The sequence below is a fragment of the Aulostomus chinensis genome, chromosome 16, assembly GCF_037954235.1.
Source record: "Aulostomus chinensis isolate RoL2024-O1b breed Wild chromosome 16, RoL_Achi_v1.0, whole genome shotgun sequence".
NCBI lineage: Eukaryota > Metazoa > Chordata > Actinopteri > Syngnathiformes > Aulostomidae > Aulostomus > Aulostomus chinensis.
The window spans coordinates 2,636,126-2,660,659 of NC_141335.1; the positions used below are offsets into that span (position 1 = coordinate 2,636,126).

The window sequence follows — 24,534 nt, forward strand, 5'->3', positions numbered from 1 at the left end:
TGTCTGGTTTCTGACCGCGTCTGCTCCCTCTGATGTCCAGTAATTACAGTTTATTAAAAAACACTCTGTTCTACCGTCATCTGTCTTCTTCCTTAACTCACCCCTCCACATCCCAGAGGTGTTATGGTTGTAGTTTGTCCGTCCATCCGTCCGTCCGATGCGTCCCAACGTCTCAGGAACCTCTCGAGGGAACGTTTTCAAGTTGTGCCCAAACCTCTACCTCTACTACCTGAGGATGAAGTGAAAAGATGGCGGTGGTCAAAGGACAAAAGTCGACGTTGCCGTCGCCTCGTATGAACACAAACCTGCACTGGGATCAAAGGATGACCTTTACTTATTTTGGTGGTCAAAGGTCAAGGCGGGAGGCTTGCAACCACAATTCTGTATTTCTAGTTTATCCCGAGGTTTTTATTCTCTCCAACGAGTCCATCCTGGTTATTGTTCCAAATATTTTCAGTCTGCCTCATTAGTCCCTGTGTGGTCCTCCCACGTTTCTTCTTCTTCTTCTCTCTCTCTCTTTCCCCGCTTGGCCTCTACGAACAGAATGTGAACCGGCGCTACTGTTGTATAATGTTATTTACATTTCTCAGCTGTAATTAGGCCGATAGGGGAACGTCTGCGATCTCACAGTCGATTAAGAGGAACGGGGGGGGGGGGGGGGTATTCTTGGTAAGACGTAGGCTACACAGAAGAAGTATAAAGAGTTTTGGGTCTGGTGATGTCGTAACACATGTAGCTTCTTCTTTGACATCAGTATTTTAATATTGGCAACCTTGCAGAATAGATGACTTCAATTTTAGTTTGGGAGTAAGATCAAATAAAGACCAGGCCAGCTGATAAAAGGCACCATTCAGCTCCTTCCATCAGTCCACCTGCCCATCCCTCCAGGTGTGCTGCTGACATGTGTTCTCCATCTGTCCACACCGCGTTCTCTTTCTGTTACTAATCTGCCTCCTTTCTGCTCGACTTGATCCTGCCGTTCTCAGCCAAAACTAATCAGGACAAACTTATCAGGAGAGTTCTGCTCACTTGTTTCCCCAGAAGCAAGATGATATTCTGTGGGAGAACCAGCAGGCCACAGGATGTATTTAACTTTTGTCAGCCATCGTTAGGGCTGCCCCCCCCCCCCCCCATCATCAGTTGACCCCAGGGCGACTAAAATTCTTCAAGTTGAGCTCAGACTTGACACCATTTCCTTGAACTTGGTTGTGTGTTTATTCACCCCTCCAGAACAGGAATCTGCAAGAACTCTTTTCCAGAAAAGAAGGGGAGGGGTACTGGAACTGTTCTTGTTCTGTTACTGTTTATGTGCCTTTTAAGCATCTTTAAGGGGAGGATTTATTTGTGAAAACCTTAAATCTGTGGTTGTTTCATCTAGATAAATCCTACTGTTTGCCAACGTAAGCTGTTGCAGCCATTGACTGTTAGCGTTGACTGATCACAGCTGTTGGCGAGAGCTGAGTCACGCTAAGTTAGCTCTCCACGCTAGCAGGAACTCACATCTCATGTTTAACCACTCCAGAGATAATGGAGCCAGCGCTGAAGCGCTACTTGATTTGTCCTTGTAATGCTATTCATGGCAGCGGTTCACCAGGAAACAGGCGCCTGAGGGCAGATAACCAGTTAGTCCAGGCTAGCTTGGCAAGCGTGCACGGTCTTCTGTTAAAAACAGCCAAATCCTAAAACACAGCTAATACTCGGCAGTGGTTGAACGTAAAAATACTGTAATTAGTTTTCGTAAAACCCAAAACCTCATTGAGCTTGCATATCAGAGACTGCTAGCAGCTAGCAGAGACCGCTAGCGTGACTCGTCCTGTGATTTTCTGAGTTTGATGCATATAAGGCCATTAATGATCAGACATTTGTTATCATTTCAATGTAAACTGCTGTTTAAAAGTAGAGTTGTAACCAGAGAACTCTCACATGGTGTTAATTAAACGTTAGCGTCATTTGGAGAAGTCAAAACACAAATCTCACGTCAAACGCTGTTTCCCTTGTATTGAACAGCCAAATCCAGTTGAAGACCACATAATCAGATCTAAACAGCTTCGGGTGAAATGCACCTCTTTCTTTTATAGACCAAAAAGTTCTTGGTTTGAATTAACAATTAACACACACACACACACACACACACACAAAGGAGCGTAGCAGCCAAGTGCGAGTCAGCCGTGAGCAGCAGCTAGTCGATCTTTCCAAAACGAGAGTCATTAGCGGAGAGACGTTTGCTGGTCTTGGGATGCAGCTCAAGCAGCCTTTTGTAATTCTATACGAGTCTGGACGCTTGCTGATGTAATGCATTCCTTAATGTTGGCACGGGTGAGAAACGACATGTCAAATTTAGAAGGGGGGCGTGATCACACCTGACATGCTGCACCTTGTGGGGGACATACCGATGGTTCGTGAGCGCTCGGCACTCCTCGAAGTGCTTTTTTCAGGACAAACATTCTTGATGTGCTTCCCAGGCCACACACACACACACACACACACACACACACACACACAAAAACACTCCATTTACAATTATTTCCTGCTGCCGTCCTCAGTGAGAAGCTGCTTTCCTCTAAAAAGAGGATCCATTCCATATTTGGGGAGTGATTTATCAGGGGAGAGTTCATCAGTCATCGGTAAAACGGTGATGAGACAATCTGAGGCAAACCTCCGGGTAGAAAACAAAAGTTCGGCTCCGGGTTCGGCTGAGTGAAATCACTCAGGGCATCTTAAGTGGGACGACGCTGTGTGGTAATGACTAGCAGCCAAACTGTAATGGCTCGTAATGTTCCGAGGAAAATAGGGCAGCAATTCGCTTTTTTGCTTTTGTCCGTGGACAAAAGTTCAAACCCGGGAGTACTTTCACTCCAGCAGAAGTTCAGATTTTAGTGGTCAAAGGTCACTGTGACAGGCACACATCAGGGAGGCTTATTTCCCTTTCTTACCTTTCTATACCTATTCTTTGTCATTTTTCTCCTCCATGGCATCCATTTGTTCATGCAGGAGTGAGGTTGAAAGGGACGTCTCCAGCAACTGGGGACATTCATGTGTCTCTCACCTTTGGACAGTTGGAGAGTTCAGGCACAAGGACTTGAGTTGTTAGTATTGTGCGTGTTGGGTTGGGAGTCACTTGGGCATGGACCTATAGATCCTGGGATGAATGCTCAGTGTGTGTGTGTGTGTGTGTGTGTGTGTGTGTGTGTGTGTGTGTGTGTGTGTGTGAGAGAATCCAGTATCTGTACATTTGTAATTACACTCAGGAAATGTTTATTCAAGTTTGATTGGGTGGGACCAGCCGGGACTCTGGGTACATTTAAACAAACTATTTCGACATCCTGTTTAAAGTCGCGAGAGAGAGAGAGAGAGAATCCTGCCTGAGGTGGATCGTCGGCCGCTTATGTAAGATCAGTCCCTCATGAGCCTTGAAACCGACTCCAGAGAGGAGAAAGAGCCTTAAGAGCTTCAGACTCACTGAGCGGGATATCAGCTTAGCCACCAGGACCCCCAGCGGCCGAACCACAGAGTCAAGGAATTTAGGCCAGTTTGTTCAATTAAGAGCGACCCAGCAGTTTACACAGGCGGTGAGGGTGGTTCCATACTTCTCGTTCGTTTGCTCTGGTCTGAATCCGTTGAGCGGCCTGTTAACTTAGCATTCCCCCCTTGGTACAGTTTATTTAATACAGAGAAAAATCTTAAGTGAGTCACTAAATCCACGTTTGCTGGTGGTGATGCTCTCCTGCGTTTGGTTTCACACCTGAACAGAAGTGGGTTTAATCTTAGTGCGAATAAAATAAGCCGAAGCTCAAAGTTAATGGAGACTGGTGGCTAACTTCAGCAACACAGTCAGTTTAACCCTCCAGGGCATCATCCGCTGTTGCTCAGTGATGCAGAATCACCCCCATCTGAGTGGTTTTTGCCACATCAAGTAAAGAGTAAAGGCACTAAACAGGAGATGGAATCGGCAGATGTAGCAAATCTCGGACCCCCCCGGCTGACCAGCCTCCCAAACTTTGTCTTTGTCTCCGGACAGCAGCAACACGTCCAGTACGAGCTGGTGCTTCAGAATAATTAGAACTTGTCCTCATTCCTCAGGATCTCTCTCCTTCATTCGCTCATCGATGTCTCGCCTTCTTCTTTTTCTTCTTCCCTGTTTCCAACAGCCGTCTCGCCTGTACTGCCATCTACTGGTGGCATTGCACAGCCTGTTTTATTTGCACCAACCCACTTGAAACGCACACTTTCATGAAAACGTGAAAACACAACATACAACCAGTTTCAGGCTTCATGGCCCTCTCCCCGCTGTCGCCCTGGCACGCATAAGTGTGAGTCGTTCTCTTCACGGGCTTCTGTTTAGCGTTAGTCACCTCCGCTTTCTTCTTTTGTTTGGGAGAAGCAGGAAGAAAATTGAATATTACAGGGTTATTTCCCCTTAAATGACTTCCTACTGGCTGTCAGGTAACTGAAATCATGTCTGTTTAGGGAAAACACTTTCCACAGCAACCCGTCCAAGCTCCCACCTCAGCCCCTCACCGGACAACATGCATTGTCTAGTAAGGTTCAGGTCTACAATGACCCCTCAATGTAAGGACTTTAGATACGGGAACTCGCACATAGTCACATTCCTGCTGTGAACCCTGAGGGCTCGCACAATGGCTTGGAGGGGCTCCTCCTGGCTCCTTATATACGCTGCTGTTAATATCACACACACACACACACACACACACACACACACACACACACACACACACACTCTCTTTCTCTCTCGCTCACTCGCTCTCTCTCTTCCTATACAAAAAAAACCAGGAGGAATTCAGGAAGGTGGTCGTTTTCCCCAGAGACCATTTACAGTACCAAGAGAATAGAGCTGGCAGGGTGCGGTATAGACCATGTTTTTGGAGTGTGTGTGTGTGTGTGTGTGTGTGTGTGTGTGTGTGTGTCACAGGAAGTGGTCATATGGGTGTGGAAATGATCATTGTTGACCACGTACTTATGTATTTTATCATCTCTTTGTGGGATTTAGCAGAGTGCCGCAGGGATGAGGCATTTTTGCAGGCTAACAGGAAGTTAGCATCTCTGTGGGTTCCCTCCACCAACAGCAAAAAAATGGATTTTTACTGTGGGTTGATTGGGTTATTGATGGTTAATCAGACTCATCTTCAGGGATCAACATCACTTTTATTGATGTTTACACGCAGCACTGAGCTAATTAGGTCGTGACAGACGACTGGAGCTTCACGCTGCCTTGTGAAAACTCCTGGCTAAACTTGATTTTAATGGAAACCTAAACTTCTAATCTACTACTAAAGCTCAACCACTAACTCTGCCTATGCAAAGATGCCGTCCAGACATCATCTTTATTGTCAAGATTGTAGTTTGCGGCGCTGATGGACTGGACAGCTTCATGTTTAGAGAGGCTCCTAATGTTTCAGCCGACTTATTCACAGTTATGAGCTCACTGACAAACTTAAACTAGGATTAAAAACCTTTCAGAGTTGAATTCTCTTCAGGTACAGTTTAAAGTGGCCACTTACTGTCGATGTTGGTCGAAGTTTCTGTCAAAACATCTGAAAATAAACAGGCAAACTTTCTCGAGTCATGACAGACGAACCTCAGAGGGAGTGACATTTTCTCTCTCTGTCTCTGTCTCTGTCTGTCTCTCTCTCTCACACCCCCCAGGACCGGTTGTTCTTTGTGATGGAGTACGTGAACGGGGGTGACCTGATGTTTCAGATCCAACGGTCAAGGAAGTTTGATGAGGCGAGATCTCGTTTTTATGCCGCCGAGGTCACGTCTGCTCTGATGTTCCTACACCGGCATGGAGTCATATACAGGTAACCATGTAACAATGTTTGTGTACTTCTTTTTTTTGTCAATGGATATGCAAATTTTATGCAATTAAGATTTTTCTTTTGACCGCGTTACTCGAGACACTCTTAACCTGCCACAACCTCTCTGCTAGCGTCGGATTGATCAAAAATCCCTCGAGCATCAACAGAACATTTAATGATCAGTCATCAATCGACTGATCACACCCGTGTCCTCCAACAGTGAGCTACAGTTGTCCACACTGAATAAAACGAGTTACTGGAGCAAAAAAAAACAAAAAAAAGTGCTTGAGGACTGAAGGTTAACCAGCAGCTGTTTGTGCGTCTGCCATGACAAAGTGTCCTTCTACTCTACGGTGGAGTGTCGCCTGGGTTGGCGAGGAGGGCAGTGTCTCACTAGTGAAGCGTGTACATGTTGTCGCGCCTCCAGCAGAGGCACATGTCAAATACCAGAAATAAATAACCGGATTGTGTAAGAGGAGTGTTGTAAAGCTGAATAAGTGAAGGTCCCCCCCTCCAAACCCGAACACTCATCTTGTGATCGCTGAAACACTGAGCATCTTTGATGGGAGTTTGCTTTGGTCGCCGTTTTACTGGATACATCCGTTTGTGCAATCGCTCAAAAGTTACAGCCCGTGACGACTTGTCAGGCAGCTGAAGGTTAATGTGGAAGGTCTAAAATACAGACCTCTGTGTTCTCCGTGCACGTAACGTGATCCTGTATCGTCTGAGTCATTTTCACGTCCCTTATTGTTTAAATCTGGGAGCTTCTGCAGGTTGTTGGCTAGCGTTTGGCTGTCGATTCAGCCTTCATGCTAAGCTAGGCTAATCACCTCCGGGCTCTGTCTACAGAGAGCGTGATATCTATCTTCTCATTTCATTCAGAGTCACTGACAAACGTAGTTCAACTGGAGTTGCATTTCTGGCCTCTTGGCAACTTCTGTTTCAATATTGAGTTTCTTGAAACTCTTTTTTTGGTCTCTGCAGAGGGAAAATATCTGCCGCTGAATCTGTGTCTTCACCGTCTTGTTGCATTTTGAATCCACAACAGCTTTTGGAAAGAAAAGCAGCAACTGTCTGCCGCTGAAAAATCAGAGTAGATTGAAATGAGACGTTGCTGTAAAACCCTGGTGATGGAGGAGCAAGTCTTTGCTTTGGGTCACTTGATCACGTCTGCGATGCTCACCTGTGTGTGCGGATGTTTCTGCACTCAAGTGCAGCTATTAGATATATTTAGCTGCGAAATCTGAACGAGTGCAACGATGATCTCATCACGCATCAGCCATTATTATCTGTGTCAGTCATAATATCATTGTCAGTCAGCAGCAAACACACAGCTGGTGTCACACAGCAGCCTGCAGCTGGAGTCATAACAACCATTGTGACGGGCCTCCAAGCTGCCCGGAATAGCAGGAGGGAAGAAGAGAGAGCTCCTCCTTCCGGTGTTTTCTCCTCCGGATCCAACGCTTGATTTGGTGTTTAAGTTTCTCAACATGCGATGAGGGATGTTATATAACGGGGGGGGGGGGCAGCATGTCAGTTAGAGCACACACACACACACACACACACACACACACACACACACTCTCACTCATTTATACATCCGCCCTTTAACATCCATTCATCCTTCCAGTGTCCAACAGTGGCAAACCAGCAGCTGATCTGAGGGATCAATCCATCCTTTTAGCGTGTTTACATCTATCCTTTCATTCCATCCGTGACGTACGGATGAGTAGATGAAGGATGGATAGATGAAGGATGGATAGATGAAGGATGGATAGATGAAGGATGGATAGATGAAGGATGGATAGATGAAGGATGCATGGATGAACAGAAGCGTGATTTGATGTTGATTTAACTGCAGTCTAACAGAACTTTCTAGCAAGAGAAGCTAGAAGCTCTTTTTCTGTTTTTGTTTGATTTACCATCCAAATAAAAGTGCATGATAAAAACCAGCGGGGCAGCACGGTGGAGCAGTGGTCCTCACTGTGGCCCCCTAGCAAGAAGGTTCCGGGTTCCAGCACGGGGTCTTTCTGTGTGAGTCCGCATGTTCTCCCTGTTCCTGCTGGGTTCTCTCTGGTACTCCAGCTTCCTCCACAGTCCAAAGACATCAAGAGGGACCAGGTTAATCCAGACTCTAAATTGACCGTAGGCGTGGCTGGGAGAGCCAATGGTTGTTGGTCTCTCTATGTGTGACCTGTCCAGGGGGAAGGCTGCTGGGATAGGCTCCAACCCCCCCCCCCCCCCCCCCCCCCCCACGACCCTTAACAGGATAAGAGGTAGAAAATGGCCGTGTCTCGGGTGACGTGCAGCAGGCGCAGCTAATAGTGGAGATTCTCCACTTCAGTACAACTTTTACTCCACGTTATAAATAACGTGAAAAAACACTGTGCTGGAACAGTGACGCATGAAGAGAAGTGACTTGATTCTAGTTTATAATCAGGATGTAAAACACCAACCGGCAGCTCTGCGTCCACTCTGTTGTGTTGTTTTGTCTTCGTGACATCAGAGCAGCAAACGTGCAGCCCCGCTGGAGCCGACCGCACCACCACTCATTGTTTCGGCCAGCTCGGCTACAATGCTGTTACTAATGAAGACGGCGGGTGTAATCATAAAGTGTGAATGGTGTTTTTGTGTTTCTTCTGGTTTTATTACACACTTTAATCCAAATCAAACATCAAGGTTTCACAAGGGTTATTGTTTGACCTTTTGATTGCTTTTGGCGAGCCGGTTTTAAAAGGGTGCTCCACCCAACCTGAGAATAACAAATACTCTCCAGACTTAGAAGTGTAACTGCCGGAGAACACAGGCGACGTGAGGACTCGTGTCCATCCGTCTGGTCCGATGGTGAAAACCTCACAGGTCAGAACTTGGATGACACTTCTTACTCTGAGTAATCAGTGCACCTTCATATAATCAACCTGGAGTTTACTAAAATACTTGCTCATAAATGTATTTTGGGGTAATTTGTGTCACAACAAACTCCAGCTCGGCCTCTTCAATTGAACTTCCTATATTTTTTGTTCTCCTTGGACGCTGAACTCAGCTGCTCCTCGGACATCCAGTTATTTGAATCCTCCTTGTTTCCTCCTTGCATTTCTTTTTCTGTGCTTTGATTTTCCCGTGTTAAGTGCACATTTGCATGTATGTATTGTTTTTATACGCAAGTCCTCACCAGTCCTCACCTTGAAAAGCCTCCTAACGTCTTCACCTGCAGGCGCGTGAAGACAGGAACCCAGCGTGCCGTTGCTTGTAACAAAATCTCCCTCCGAGGCTCCAAGGCTGCCCTGTCTTGGGTCTGAATTCTCATTCCTGAGTCGAATCGCATCGCTCAAACACTCAAGAGCGCCTCTCTGCGGGTCATGTGACATCGTTGGCTCGCTGCTGCTCACCTCACCTCACCCCCAGGTTTCATTTCCCCGCTGAGGTTCAAAGCACAAACTGGTTTTAATTGACGTCTGCTAACGCCAAGATTAATGGGATTCAATCGTTCGCTGTTGTTTTCTCTGTCTCGCTGTTTTCATTGAGCGAGTATCGCTTTGTCAAGATGTTGGCAGACAAACATGGCGTGTAAATTCATGATTGACTGAGCTACCTGATTCTCCCTCCCTCCCTCCCTGTCTTGCCCACGTGTGTCTCGTCACCACTTTGTTGACAGTGAGATGAACAATTAATATTTTTGGGGAATATTGTGTCCAGACAGTCTTTTCCTGCCACCCACCTCCTGCTCAGCCCTCCTCAGTGCCCTCCATCCTTCTCTCTCTCTCTCTCTCTCTCTCTCTCTCTCTGTCTCTCTCTCTTTCTATCCCAAAATTATTTTGTTAATCATCATTATCAAAATCCTTCTCAGGATCTTTTCCCTTTCCGACCACATAGAAGTCCGTGTCTGGACGGGACAGGTTCAGACTGGTTCTTGTCTGAGTGAACACAAGCAGTCTCAGAGGAGCACCAGATCTCATCAGAGGCCGTGTCAGACCTGTAGACCTGAAGGGCCCAGAACCATCCGTTCCTCCTGGCTTTTATTTTTGCAGATATTTTTGAATATAGAGGATTTGACCATTTTATTTTTTTGCTAAAATTGTGAACATTCATCAAATATATTTCATTTATAAATGAGAACGTTTTTTTTGACCAAGGAGGTCGTTACTACCAACAAAGAAGAGAAGAGTTTTGGCTGTATGCTTTTTTTTTAATATTTCAACCAACGTCAACTCGGTGACAAAAGTTCCGCTAACAGACGTCACCAAGTTACATGAATATTGGCTCCATAGTTTTTGCGTAATCCCGCAGAAGAACAGGGAGAACATGAGCTCGCAGCAATCACAGCCTCCCCCTGACGAGTCTGAAATGTGATCTGCTGAGAGATTCAAGCTTGAAAGAAAATATGTTGTCCCCTCAGATGAATACGGCAGTTTGTTTGTGTGTTTGAGCAGATGTGTGTGTGTGTGTGTGTGGGGGGGGGGGGGGGGGGGGGGGGAGGATGGGACGGACGGATGCAGAGAGAGGTTAGCTGTCACAGTGCACAAGGGCTGCCCCTGAGGACGCAATGGAAAAATCACTCCAGATTAACACGGAGCACAGGAAATGCTCTCATTAGGCCTGATTGTGTGTGAGCTCCTGTTTGTTGACAGGATGATATCAAAACCTCTCAAAGACATTTTTTTGCCGTGTGTGGATGTTGAATCCGCCGCACCTCCACCGTAGGAGCCCCCGCAGCGTCGATGCACCCAACTTTTGGCTCGTATAAAGAAAATGCTGGTGTTTTATATGCCTTTGACACACACATGGACGTCCTTTCTCTTGCAGTAAAAAGGAAGAAAGCTCTTTTTGTTGCAGCCGGTAAGAAAGCGTTATGTTCCACGGCTCTAGGTGTCCTGCAGCGCCATGGAACTCTGTGTCCGCGTGTTCTCGGCTGCGTCAGCTGCCTCAGAGAGATTAAATCGCTGTTTTTAAGGTTCAGGGAGTTGAACAGAGTAAAACAGGCGGTGCACAGCACCTGCGTGGTCAGCACACACCTGAGAAGTGTCCTGTCGCATGGACATTACCTGGCACGGCCACAGGAGGCACGGCCGCAGATGTTGGATCGTAGAGCTCCCGACCAAACAAGTTGGAGAGGAGCTGGAGGACATTTTGTCATCTGTGTGTCACACCAGACTTCCTGAAGAGCTAAAAAAAACCTTCCTGGATTTTCCTTGGACCGATAATCAAATTACACAACCGTGCATGCGACTCAAGGTCAGCGGTTTGTCCTACATTTGCCGGTGCTGGTTTTTAAAGACACCAAACCAGAATCTGAGCAAGCTGACCAGTGTTGCTATTGATGAAAGAGTCAAGGAGCTTCCAAGCGTCAAATCTTGGGAGTTCTTATTGACGAAGGTTTTCTGGCGCCCACGCGTCCTGTTAGTCGTTGTTGGATGTCTCAGCAGCACCTTGAGGGAATTTCTTCAAGGGTGAGGTCAAAGGTCACTGTAACGGTCACACACAGCAGAGGCATTCAGGTCCTTACTCCCAGTTTTGTGCTGGCAGAAGTTGTTGCCTAGTATTTCACTCAATTTAAAATGATGAGGCAATTGTATGATTTGGTGGGATCAAATATAATAATCATAACTATGTTTTTGTTAGCCTCCAATGAGTCTTTGCCCAGGAGCTCTGAACTGACAAACCAGCACTTTGGGATTTTTGTTTCCTTCTGCTTCGCATTTCTTTTAAACACTGGAGAAATGTTTATTTTACTCACACGAGTAGAAAGTGTCCTCTCTGATTTGACAGTGCTTCTACTTTTGAACGCTTTCACTTCTCAACGACTGAAACTGATGAAGATATTTAAGCAATAAGTCCTTAACCGCTCCAAAGTCCATTTGCGTCCTAGCGTTATTTTAATCTCTCATGATGTAACAGTCCAGTGTGTTGGCTGTTCTCAAGACAAACCTGAGACCCCCATGAGCGCAGCAGCATTTATTATTCCCTGTCAACAACATATTTACAGCCTGTTGACAAACTTGTGAAGCTGTAAACAGAGAATCGTTTTCCCATGAACAAACATCGCTCCACGAACGCGGCCGAACACCTGCAGCCACTTAATATTGAATTTGCCTGCAGTGAGGTGATGCGTAATATAAATATTAACGTCAGCAGCCATTTAGATTCAATCACAAATGCATTAAATTCATACTTTTCGGCCGTGCTGCAGGCGTGCAATTCAGATTTAATGTGCCGGGAGTCGCCTGGAGGGGAGCTATGCAAACAGAGAAGCCAGAGGGCCCCCGGTTTAATTTCTCATCTGGGGAAATACGGAACAAATGTTGCACTTTCCTCCTCCAACATGAGACCATCGATGTGTCTCCAGTGAGGCCGAGTCCCCGGCTGCTCCGTAGCACAGGACCGCCGTTGTTTTTCAGCAGATAAATGAAAACAAACATGTTTCGGCAAAGATGTCCCAAGGAAAAACATTCCAAATGGATTTCTTGGAAAAAGAAAATTGAATGAACGTCAATCTGCTGCAAAGCCGGGACCTTCACTCACGTCCTGAGTGACAGTCAGAGGGGGGAAGAGCTGTTTAGCCCTCGGTGACAGGAGACACTGACCCAAACCTGAACTTTAAAACTTGGTGCGACGCCAACTGCCAAGCGTCTCCCTGCGCCTGACGTGTCACCGTGTTGTGCCTCCAGTCCATGCACACGTACCACTTTCAGTTCTAACAGTCTGCATTCTACAACAGCTCACGCTGCCTAACCTGCTGCACGGCAGCTAGCAGCATTACCAGTGTAGTACAGCCACAACCGCAGTCGTGTGAGGGGTCAAAAGGTCAGGGATGTACAGCAGGTGACCGTCAGCCTGTTTAGAGTGGATTTCAGAGCCAAATGGTTGATGGAGTTCCTCCAGACACCAAAAAACACCAACAGTTTCTGAAAGCCGCTGGAGTTAAATCAGGAATCGGTACTGGTCCTCTCTTTTTTCTTCTTCTGTTTTTAGAAATGAGCTGGAAATAAGAAATTATATGAAAACAACTTTTGAAGGAGCACTCAATTATGGAAACATTTCAAGTTTAGTGAAACTTGGATTCACTCAGTTTTAAGTTGCAAAACAATGCTGCTGTTGTTGTTTTTTTCCCCTAATTAGAAGCTGTTTGACCTCAGGTTCTATCTTAGAATGTTGGATGGGCCAGAGGAGAACAAACCTTTCACCAACAAATCACTGCAGCTTTCAAACCGGATTAATCAATCTTTTCTTTTTCTTTTTTCTTTTTTTATTATTTCAGGCTCTTGTGAAAACAGAGCAGTTGTGTAAGCGCTTGACTTCAGAAACACACACGCTCCATTTCACGGTCGCTGTATTTTTGAAAACACCCCGGGCTAAATGGCTGCAGTGGCTGCAAAAAGAAGATGTTGACATTTTTATAGCAATCAACCATCAAGCCCAGAGCGACTGCATTCATGAGCGGCTCTGTCATCCCTCTTATCTCCGGCCTCTCGCTCTCCCTCTCTTTCTCCTCTCATCTTTTCAGCCCTCAACTTTCTCTCTTTTCCAGGGTCTGTTCCCTTCCTGATGTGTTTACTCCTGTCTGGTAGATAAAGATAAAACCTGAGACATCAAACCCTGCAGGGTTGGGAAATCTCATTCTTACTATTCTGAAGTTTGCGCTCTATAATCAAAAGCATTCATCGCGCAGCACATGACGTCTTTGAAAAAATGAAGAATTTAAATCTAATAACTATATGCTTGTTTTCGTAATCTGTAACAAATTCTGTCGTTTCCCTCAGCACACTAAAGCTTTTATATGAACTTGTGTAAATGTTTATTATCTGGAACTGCAAGCGCAGGGTGACCGCGCAGACATTCAAGGCCAGGACTCTGCTCTTCTATCATATTACCTTCCATGACTGGAACCATCATAGTTGTCTGGAAATATTTCAAAACGTATTGAAGGAACTTTTTAAAAAAAATTAAGGATCAGGAGATATTCACCAGGAAATGTTTAAAAAAAGTCTTTAAATGTTAAAGTTTGATATTAACTTGATGAATACGCGAAAATGTCAAATTAAACCCAAGAAATCCTGAATATTGAGCCGGTTTTTGAGGCGTGGCTGACCTCCGTGTTTCTGCAGGGACTTGAAGCTGGACAACATCCTGCTGGATGCAGAGGGTCACTGTAAGCTGGCCGACTTCGGGATGTGTAAGGAGGGAATCCTCAACGGCGTTACCACCACCACCTTCTGTGGGACGCCAGACTACATCGCGCCCGAGGTAACGTCACTCACACACGCACACACACACACACACACACACACACACGCTCACTTACTTCCTGCGAAACATCTCAGAATTCTCTGCATTTTGCAGACTGTTTTTGAGTGCCCCTGTTGTTCTGTGTGTTGAGATCCTCCAAGAGCTGGATTACGGCCCGTCGGTGGACTGGTGGGCTCTGGGGGTGCTGATGTATGAGATGATGGCCGGCCAGCCCCCCTTTGAAGCAGACAACGAGGACGACCTGTTCGAGTCCATCCTCCACGATGACGTCCTCTACCCCGTCTGGCTCAGCAAGGAGGCCGTGTCCATCCTGAAAGCGGTCAGTGTCTGGGGACGAGGTGCTGGGGGATGAACCGGGGCAGATGCTGCTGAGTGTGGAGTCAGCAGAAGAGGTGCTCCACATCCACGACGGGCTAAAATGGAGGTCTTACTAAGCAGCCCTAGGTGCTCGTCAGCAGGTGTTTTTATTTTCCGTGTCCTGACGACACGTACAAAAACACTCATGTTGAGCCGAACCACATGACAAATCCACGGCTCATGTGTTCCGTTCCCAGAGCCGGATGCAGGAAACCGAATGGAACTGATATTTACCTCATAACAGTTTTATCGGTCCTGAGGCCATTTTTTTATACACCACAAATAATTGCTTTTTCTTCTTCTTTTTTAAAAAATTGGGGTTGATCTCCTGACCTGCTCGTGTTCCACCATCTGAACACTTTATCTGATGGTATTAAGAGTCTGTATAATTCTAATAATTTCAGTCATTTAACTGAAATCATGCCGCATCTCCCTCTCTCTCTCTCTCTGTCCGTCCCTCCCTCTCTCGTGTTTTCCCTCCATCTCTCACCAACTCAGTTCATGACCAAGAGTCCCAACAAGCGTCTGGGCTGCATGGTGGCTCAGGGCCTGGAGGAGGCCATTAAGATCCATCCCTTCTTCAGAGAGATCGACTGGATGCTGCTGGAGAAGAGGAAGATCAGACCGCCATTCAAGCCACGCATCGTGAGTCCATCCACACTCAGAACAGAACCTGCGTTACTCTTCTGTTCCGTGCAACAGCCTCTGTCTTACGTTTGATTTCTGAATGTGCTCAACTCAAACGGATCGTCCTCAAGGATTCCTCTCTCCGGGAAATGAACAAGAAATGTTCCCAGTTTGAATCCTGCGTGCTCGCGCTCAGTGGTAGAATCAGAGTATTAATACACCAAAGTGCCTGTCTTTCCTGACCCTCCCCTCCTGCAGAAAACATTCAATTGTTGACGACTCGTCCTGAATTCAAGGGTGCTGACTAATTTTACATCCACTGAAAATCCTTCCTCTTATTCTTCCGTCTCTCCGTCCATCATCACGTCAGCCCCAACAGACTTCTTCCGTAGACTTGCACCGTGAAAGAAGCGGCTGATAAACGGTGGAGGAATTAGTTTTGAGTGTTGCTCAGCTTGGGTGGAATGACTTTTCCCACAATTAGAATTTGATCCGTTTGGCCAGATAATCCGCAATCAAAGTATTCATCCAGGTTTAAGTGAGAAGTAGCCTTCAGTTTTAGCTGTCAAATGTTGGATAGGTTGTTTGGAACCTCACATGTGGCTTCATCCATTTGGTCTGATAACATTTGCAAAGTCTCGCCTGCCTCTCGATCACTCAGTTTTCCCCGTTTAAGTCAGCAAACCAGCGCGAGTCTCTGGTGTTCACGCTCCGCCGTGTGAGAGAGGTTCTGCACACTCAGCACCTGAGCTAATGTAAACATGTCCTCCGAGGGTCCTGCCTTTGCTTCGTGTTTTTACCAGAAACATGTAAATAAGCAGAAACAAATATCAGCCTGACTTCTGGGTCTGTAACCGTCCCTCTGCTCCCTCTGCTTCTAGAAAACCAAAAGGGACGTGAACAACTTCGACCAGGACTTCACACGTGAGGAGCCCGTCCTGACACCGGTGGAGGACAACATCATCAAGCAGATCAACCAAGATGAGTTCAAAGGATTCTCCTACTTTGGAGACGAGACTGTTGCCTAGAAGTGCACACGCACACACACACACACACACACACACACACACACACACACACACTCATAATTACACTCCTTATATTTAAAGAAACAGCCTCTGAATGAAGCCCCCTGAACTTTCCCTGATTCTGACCACTCCAGGAGTTATACTAGACCATGTGTATCTCTCTTTCTGTGCTCATGTCCTTTCGTGCACATCCCATCAAACTGCGAGCTGAGGCGACGTGCAGGTGCAGGGGAGACCTTGTGTGAAATGGCCTGATGTCGGTGGGGATTCAGCTCTGTTGCAAACAGGTTGTGTGCAGGAGAGGAAGATGTGTGTACAAGAGTGCTTGCATGCATAGTTGCTAGACAGTAAGACTGTCGTCTCTGTACACAACGTGCTGTATTGTGTCTTTGTTTTTTTCTTCCCTAAACATGTATGTGAATAGACAAAAAAAAAAAAAATCATCGAAATCATGATTGTATCTGAAGAAAAAAAAAAAAAGGTCTTGAAAAGTCCTGAAACTGTATGAAAATAGATGCAACTGACGAAGCCCTGAGGTGGCGTCCGGTTTTTAATGTAAGAGCCAAAACTGGCACCTCACATGTCAGTTTTTGAAGATGCACGACAAATATGCATTTAGAATTTATTTGAGCTTCTCTGCAGTTCTTGTCTTCTTTTTCGGAGAAAAGGTTCCACAGTTTTTGTCCTTCTCTCTAAATACTTTAGCTCATTAGTATGCCAGTGTTCTCATTCGTCATTTAATAAAAACAAAAACAAAAACAAATGGTACCATTAGCTACCAGCTAACAAACCCACAGTAGCATCCACTGGCAGTGTCCGTTGTTTGATTGAGGTTTTCTTGCTGCCCTAACAAGCAGTTTTCCTTCCAGCTTGACTCAGTTTTACGGTGAAGCCAAATAATGAGCCGAAATATGAAAAGTCAAGGGAGCCTTTTGAAGAAAGATCTGTTACTGAAGCTCTTGGTTGAGTCAGGTCATTAGACCGCATTCACATGGCGGTCGTGTTCCTCTGACGTCGGGCTCAGGGTGGGGAGCTGGAGCTCCAGATGATGTCCTAGGTTTGAGTTCCAGGCTGCAGCACCTGTACGTGTAGGGAATCCGCCAAATCATTATCATTTCAGTCGGACCACTCACGCCTTAAATGGGATGCATTCAGAGCAGATCGTTGTCAGGTTTAGTGTCCAACCTCATCCCTCCCCGCGTGTTTCTGCGTTAAGAAAATCAGGGAGTGATGAGCAAAAGTCTCTGCAGTGGAGCCTGCAGGTGCTGGTGGGGCTTAGCAACGAGTCGTGACGTAGGGCTGCAGGGAGAGGGAAGAGCTTCCCACAGTTTGAATGAGCCACCAACTTGAGTGGTTGGAGAGAGAGAAGTGTCACATGTATGACACATGGATGTGTCATGTGTTGCTGCGCAGCTCCGGCTGAACAAGCTCGCAGGCGTCGCTCCATCTACTTCATCAACTTAAAAAAACTGATGAGTATGAAACATCTGGAGGGATGCAAGGCCACGGTGGAGAGACAGACAACATAATTGATCATCATTAGCTGCAGCTAACGTTAGCATCCGCCCACTTCCTAGCTTGCATTGCTGGTTGTTTTGCCACAGGATCAAACAAGAAAGTAGCAATTTATGTGTCACGTACATCGGCGTAACATACTGGTTAGAGCCAAAACTCCCAAGTTGTTGACTTCATACCAATCACTTTGGTATATAATTTTCCAAACAACGGTCATTTTTAGAAGAAAAACATTACACCAAAGGCGTATCATGTGGCACATACTGTTAATTAATAGCACATTAATTACAAAAGCCTAAGAGTAGAATCTTTTTTTTTTAAATGTCATGTGACACGATCACACCGTGACGTTAATCCTCCCTCCAATACCCAAACAAGTAGCCTGTGAGAATAAAAGTATCAGTACTGCAGTATTGATCCACCACCATCAGTGCAGATTGCATGCAATGCATCCCTGTGTCCCAGGCACTGCAGCGGGGCGCGTTGCTGGCGCCGGTCGTCGTTGCTTCCTGGCGGCGTCACCAGCTGTTTTTTTATGAACCACAAACATTTGAGATCCACAAGAGTGCAGTAAAACAAACCATTGCACATAAAAAAGAGTCCCGTTCTTTCCTCTCGTACCTTGAAACAAAACAGACAGTAGCAAGGAAGTGGCTGAAGGCTAACATTAGCTGTTAGAGCTAATGGATTGTGGCACCATGTTCCTCCATATTTCTACTTTTTTTTTTTTTGTCTACTGGGGAGTGAGGAAGTAATTTGTCAAACCGCCTATTTTTGTTTAGGTTGCAGCCTGAAACTAAACAGAACGACCTTCTCCAGCGTTCCAGCGTGACGTCAGATGAGCGTGGCCGCCTCGTGAATTTGGTCGATTCCTCGAATTCTTGTCCACGACCACTTGATCCTTGAAATGCCTTTTGTGTGTTTGTGCGCTCAGTTGCTCAACTGGACTTTCAGTCCGTAACTTAGCTTACCAAACTCCCATGATTCCGCATGAAAGTCCCGGGCCCTGCTCGGAGCGTGTTAGCACATGTGACTGAATGTATTTGCTCTGCAACACGAGAGCCATCATGTTTGATTTCGTATTTAAAACATCTTTGTGTTTTTGTCGTCATGTTGTGGTTGTTTTTTTGTTTTGTTTTTTACTGGATTGTGTAAGTTATTGCTGATGAGCGATGCATCGTGTCTCCTCCTCCTCCTCTCTGTTCGGCCTGGACACAGAGGTCAAATAAGCTTTAAATAACCTGCCTGGACTGAAAACAAATCCAAACATCTTCAAGAAACATCCACGTGCAATAGTCGTCAAAGTTGTTATTTTGTTTTGACTTCTTTCTTTTCCTTTGACTTTCTTTCTGGCCTCGGATGCAGGAAGGTGGATTAGAGTCAACAAGATAGACGACGGGATACTTTGATAAATGCAAAACGTTCAGTGTTACGTTTGTTGCACCATCGGCGGAAGCCGCTGTCAGTCAAGGAGATGGTGCCTGTTTGAGCGACGTCAGAAATGCAGTAGCTGTACCAAAGCTTGGTTTCCGTTGGACTGGGACACGCGTGCGACTGTTCAGGCTTCACGGCCCTGGTCCACGATGTTTGCAAAGAGTTGATAATAAATTACTAATGCACAACTCATGTTCCAATGAAGAAAGCTTGCCAAGTTGTCCTCCATCACTGTCTGGACTACTTCAGTTTGCTCTTCTCCCTCCTTCTCTGCTACTTGTACTTGTACTTTTAACGGGGAACCAGACAAAACGCCAACAACAACAAAAAATAACCAACCGTTGACAAGATTTTGCAGTGACTGTTTTCCATTTCACTAGGGGGCGCTGTTTTATGCATTATAGCGCTAAGATAGATCATCTTAACAAGAAATGTTCACAACGTTAGCCGTGCTGGTGGACGTGCTAACGGTAAAAATAAAGAATGCGAGGTCGGTATCGTGCTTACGGACGTCATTTTTTCAACTTTTTCTCTGAAAGTGTTCATTATTTCTGACAGTTCTTTGAATGCTTGTTCGAGCACTCATAGCCATGCGTGAAACCACGAGTTTCACACCAGAAAACCAAACCGAACAATCAGATCTGACTTTGGCCATGGTGCCATCACATACCCTTACCGTCTACAGATGGCCGTGTATCGTGGTGATGACTAGTGGGGTTGTGGGTTAGATACCGTAGTTGTAGGAAGACCGTCACACGTGCCACGCTCATGCCATCTGCTTCTCTTTTCGCCTCTCCTCCCTCTTTGCGTGTCTCCTGTGCGATCGTTCTGTCCATGTTTAGAAATGTCAACTTGTTTGTCCCACGACGACCCGAGAAGGATCCGTCCCCCTCGAGTCCTCCGCACTTCAAAATTTCCATCTCTTACTGTTTGGGTTTAACGTTTGTTACAGAAACGTGTCCCTCCACTTCCAGAGTGGTGAACTAGTGAGAGGTGAATGGATGAGTGGTGAAAGGTTGTGTCAGAGCAGTGTTATGATTTTACGTCCTGCGGGTCACATGCTGAATGTTACTGTTTGTGTAAATTTCTGTACAATTTTGTTTTTTTGTTGCAGTCCCTGTATTTGTGAAGCTTTATATGTACATTTTGTCAGTTTTTATTCCTTCATGAATGACTTTCTTGCCTGTCATCTGTGTTTATGTGGTTTTCTTTGGAGCTGCGTGCCAAATGTACTGTATTTTAAAAGGATGTGAAGTGTGTTTTAATTTTTGAAACAAATTAAATATGTCAAAGAAACTTTGTCAGGTTTGTGTTTTTGTTTAGAATGCAACAGCATCTGCTTGTTGGGGCCACTGTAACGTCAAGCGATAACTTGTGCCCTCAATTTGGTTATTTTGTGGCCACAAGATGTAACTTGATCCCTGAATTCAATTAACTTATGGCAATATCTTGTGGCCTCAAATAACTAAATTGATTGAACCAGTTCCTGGCCTCATGTATATACATGTATGCCTACACACAAAAAAAGAAAACACTTGGCTATGGCCCCTGCGGGACTCCGTATGGAAGCCAGCGTATTTTCACCTTCAAAGATCTTATATATCTAAAATGTTTGACAGGTTGACAGGAGGATGATGGATGCCCCAAGCTCTTATCTCTCTCTCTGAAGTTAAGAGAAATGCAGCGAGACCTGCTCTTACAAGGATGGCTGGCGGGAACGCTGGAAGGACAAATGAGCGCCATGATGCAGGCTGGGTGACCTCTGTAGAATTGGCCCAAAGAAAAATGTTGGGACAGGGCAGTCGTAGCACCGCCGAGTGGCAGCAGGATTAATTTTTTTTTTTTTTTTACATTCTAATGTCGTCTGAAGCCGTCTGCCCACCAACCGGTGCAGGTTCTTAGGGCTTTTTCGCCTTTCTTCTCTCCAACGATTATCGGTTTATTATCCATCTTAAAAGTAATCAGACGCACGAACCCAGCAGCGTTGCCTCTGAGTGGAGACTTTTACAACAGCACTATTTTATCTGAGTATTTCTACTTTCAAATAAGCAAAGGAACCGAGTATTTCTGCCACCACCTGTTGAGGACCAACAGGTAAGAGTGGGGACCTGAGGGGTGGGCGGGGCCCTTTGGGGGGGGGGGCGCTCCCGGCCTCGTTTCCAGCCAATCAGCGTGCAGCACCGGGACAGCGCCTGTCGCGGTGCCAGCTGATCTGCAGTCAGGCACCAAGCTGCAGCTTGGGGACTTTTCAGAACAGCAAGGGAGGAAAAAGTTTTTGACAAGCGGACTTGCGGGCGGCTTCTGTCGGCGGCAGCGGTTCAGTGTTCGGCCCGACCCACCCGTGTGGAGCCTCTCTGCGGGTGAGAGGCTGTACAATCCTCGGCAGTGTCCTGAGACTGTACGGCCCGACCCCCCTACCTCCCTCCCGCGTCAACCCCGGTTCAGGGACTAATGACACAATCTGACACTTCTGACCTTCGCTCTTCCATGTTAAACGCTTTTGACTTCTTTTGAGAGTTGGACAAAACAGACGAGGAATTTACACCGGTGAACCATGACGGCAGACAAGGAGAAGAAGCGGTAAGATTCCTCCCTGCTGGGTTTGGGGTGCTGAGCTGCATTCATCTCGGCTTGGTTTGGAGCAGGACTCGCCTGACGTGGGTGGCAGATCCGCCGCCGCCGCTGCAGCCTGCGTGCGGCTCGGTTCCTGCTCTCACGGTTCTTTTTAGATAGAAACCCCATCAAAACAGCAGCTTTGGGTTCATGTGTTTAATGCAGTAACAGTCAGGTGAGAGGGGGACTGCCTCAGGAGAACTTGTCAGCAACAGGTTGCCTTTCTGCTTAAAAAAAAATCCTCCAACTTTGATATTTATCGAGCAAGTATGGAGAAATATCAGAAGCACCGCTGACTGAGTTACTGTGCCCTCAAACGCTTCCAGGCCACCTCTCAGGAAGCACCAGCGGCGGCTGACACTCACCGCTTCATGGTTCATTTCATCACCCGTTCATCCGTTGAGTAAACCGAGAGAAAATCATGAAAACTGCTCCTTCGATCTCTGGTGTACGGAGTCCCAGAGGGGACATGGAAACCCGGGGGAACCGGACGGTTTAGAAGAGAGAAATCGTGGCGTGGTTTTGTGAGATCTGCTATTTTTAATATTTTCATTGTGATTGTTGTTGTTCAACCACTGGTTCTGTTTAGTGAAACGTTCCAATGTGTCCAACCAGGATTTCAAAACCCAGAAGATTTTTTTTTTCTTCCCGTTTTCTCTCCAAATCCTGGTATTTCAGAGTCTGGAAACAACAGATTTTGTCTCAAAAAAGACCAGAATGATGATTTGATGATCCAGATAGATTCTGATCAATCTGATCAGAATGTGATCAGAAATTTCAGGAGCTGCGTTTCTGTTTTTTGTTCAGGTCAAATACGTCCCAGCGGCGTGAGTTCATCAGCTCGCCGTCTCAGGGAGTACCAGAGGAGGTCTTATGAAACAGAAGTTGAAGGATGTATTGTAATATTCCACCCTGACACACGTAGAACACAAAATACTGACTCACAGTATGAGAACCGTCACCTAGAACCGGTTCACTGCAGGAGAACATCTGAGAGAGAACCCAGTAAAGACCAAACTTTTTTTTTTTTTTAATTTTCAGGTGAAATTTAAAAGCAGTTCTGACCCCAGTTTATATCCTGACTGTAATGTCAGAGTAATAAAACTTTGAAGCTGATGTTTCTCGACACCAAACTGCAAAATGTCCCCTCACGTGTGCAGAGAGGAGGCGAGCGGATCAGCGGGGTGCCAAGGTGGCGCGCAAGTGAGAACCTCCAGGCCTCGCCGCCGAGACGACCTCCGTATTTAACCTGGTTGATTATCAGTTGAAGCAAATCCATGATGTTGATGAGCGAGCCGGCGTTCAGGACGGCAAGACAGAAAAGTAACGACGCGGTTTTCTTAAATTTGACTTAGACTCCTAAATGTCAATAAATCCATTTTTGTAGCTCAGTGAGCTTCCACGTATCGGAGCGAAGGAGACTTGGCTCTGGACGCTGCTGCCAGGCTCTCTGACGACGGCTAAACGCTTCCCGCTTCACCCTAAAATCTTAAAGGGTCATGAATTCCTATAAAAAGACGATTTCCTGAGCTCATTAATCTGAGGACTTTGATTGTGACGCCAGATTTAACCAGCATGAGTGCAGATGAGACGGTGCTGGCTGGTTATCATCATCATCATCGTCGTCGTCGTCATCTTTGGATCATGTTGTTCCACGCGGCTCCTCCCATCACCTCACCTGGGATGACCTGCCGTGCGCTGGCGTCTCTCTCTCTCTCTAAAGAACAATTTCAAGGCACCAGATGTAAAATGTGAATGAGTAGCTTTTGTTTACTATCAGCGGCGTGCCAGAACGCTCGCCCAGCTCGCACGCCATCATAAGTCACGACTAGCATGGGATCCAGGGGCCTGAATAACCAGATGCTGCTAACTTTAGCTGCAGCTTTCCGAGGAGGTAAAACCTGATGTTATTTCTCAAACGCTTTTCTCAAAGGATGGAGGCTCTGCTAGCCGCTGCAGCGACAGCGCTAGCTTGTTTCCCCGTCAAAAAAAAACCTACAAATATGTGCTAATGTTAAATATCATTACATATATATATCATAAGGACCCACGTGCGTCTAAAGTTTAGCCCTACGGATGTTTTGGGGGAAATCTAGGAATTTTTTTTTTCCCGTGGAGCATGTTGTAGTTCTGAGGCTCCAGCTAGCATCAGCTAGCATCAGCTAGCATCAGCTAGCATCAGCTAAGTTCAGAGTTAGCGGTAAATCTGCGGTTTAACCGGAGAAACATGCAAGAATCACCTCAAGTGGTTGCAAGAAGTGTTTTGATTTTTTATGTTGTTTTTGTTTTTTTTTTGAAAAATAAAAATCCAATTTCCACGACGTTCCCGTCGTGATGCAGTAACCCGCCGTGCTGGAATCCTGCCGAGCGCCACTCAACATCAACTCAGATTTAACTTGGCGAGAAATTTAACTCCAGAGAATTAGTTTTGGTGAGCCTGCTCAAATACTTGGTTGTAAAAAGTTTGGCGAATGTAACATTTTAAACTATGTGGACATTTGGTGGTGTGTGTGTGTGTGTGTGTTATGGTGTTTCACAGGTCTAATGTTCACTCATTCATGGGCTGATGTGTAAACACACTGCGTTTGTTGCTGGTCGCTCAGTAATGAGGTCATCGGCGTAGTCTGGTGTACTGCGACTTCATCGGTTCCAGTTTGTATAATCCCACCTGTTAGTACCGGATGGGATTATTTGGTGTCCTGGTGCCTGCTGGCGTCGGTCCTCCGTCCTCTCAGCCCGCCGTGAGCGAGCCGAGCGTCTCTCATCAGGGTCGAAAGAGAGACGGAGACCAAACGGGACTGGAAGCAGCGTTTCCTCCTCCGTGCTTCACCGCTGCTATCGGCCATTTTAGGGAAGGAGACCTGCAAGTGTGTCTCTGTCAGGCTGCTGATGAAAAGCGG

The 24,534-nt window shown here is 46.2% G+C and overlaps 2 protein-coding genes across 5 annotated transcripts in view; both read left to right on the forward strand.

Annotated features, from left to right (window-relative positions):
- Positions 1 to 20,317, forward strand: part of LOC147247121 (protein kinase C epsilon type-like) — a 52,271-nt gene extending 31,954 nt beyond the window's left edge. For all 4 annotated transcript variants that reach the window (XM_086180697.1, XM_086180696.1, XM_086180695.1 and 1 more), the window contains exons 11-15: positions 5,665 to 5,819; positions 13,919 to 14,057; positions 14,191 to 14,379; positions 14,916 to 15,062; positions 15,926 to 20,317. In XM_086180697.1, the coding sequence (XP_086036823.1) occupies positions 5,665 to 5,819; positions 13,919 to 14,057; positions 14,191 to 14,379; positions 14,916 to 15,062; positions 15,926 to 16,072 (777 nt within the window). In that variant the 3' untranslated portion in view covers positions 16,073 to 20,317. The remainder of the gene's footprint in view (positions 1 to 5,664; positions 5,820 to 13,918; positions 14,058 to 14,190; positions 14,380 to 14,915; positions 15,063 to 15,925) is intronic.
- Positions 20,318 to 21,234: 917 nt separating this feature from the next.
- The window catches only part of LOC147247122 (endothelial PAS domain-containing protein 1-like), a 45,757-nt gene continuing 42,457 nt past the window's right edge, over positions 21,235 to 24,534 (forward strand). The window contains exon 1 of the mRNA XM_086180693.1: positions 21,235 to 21,601. Within this exon, the coding sequence (XP_086036819.1) occupies positions 21,576 to 21,601 (26 nt within the window). The 5' untranslated portion in view covers positions 21,235 to 21,575. The remainder of the gene's footprint in view (positions 21,602 to 24,534) is intronic.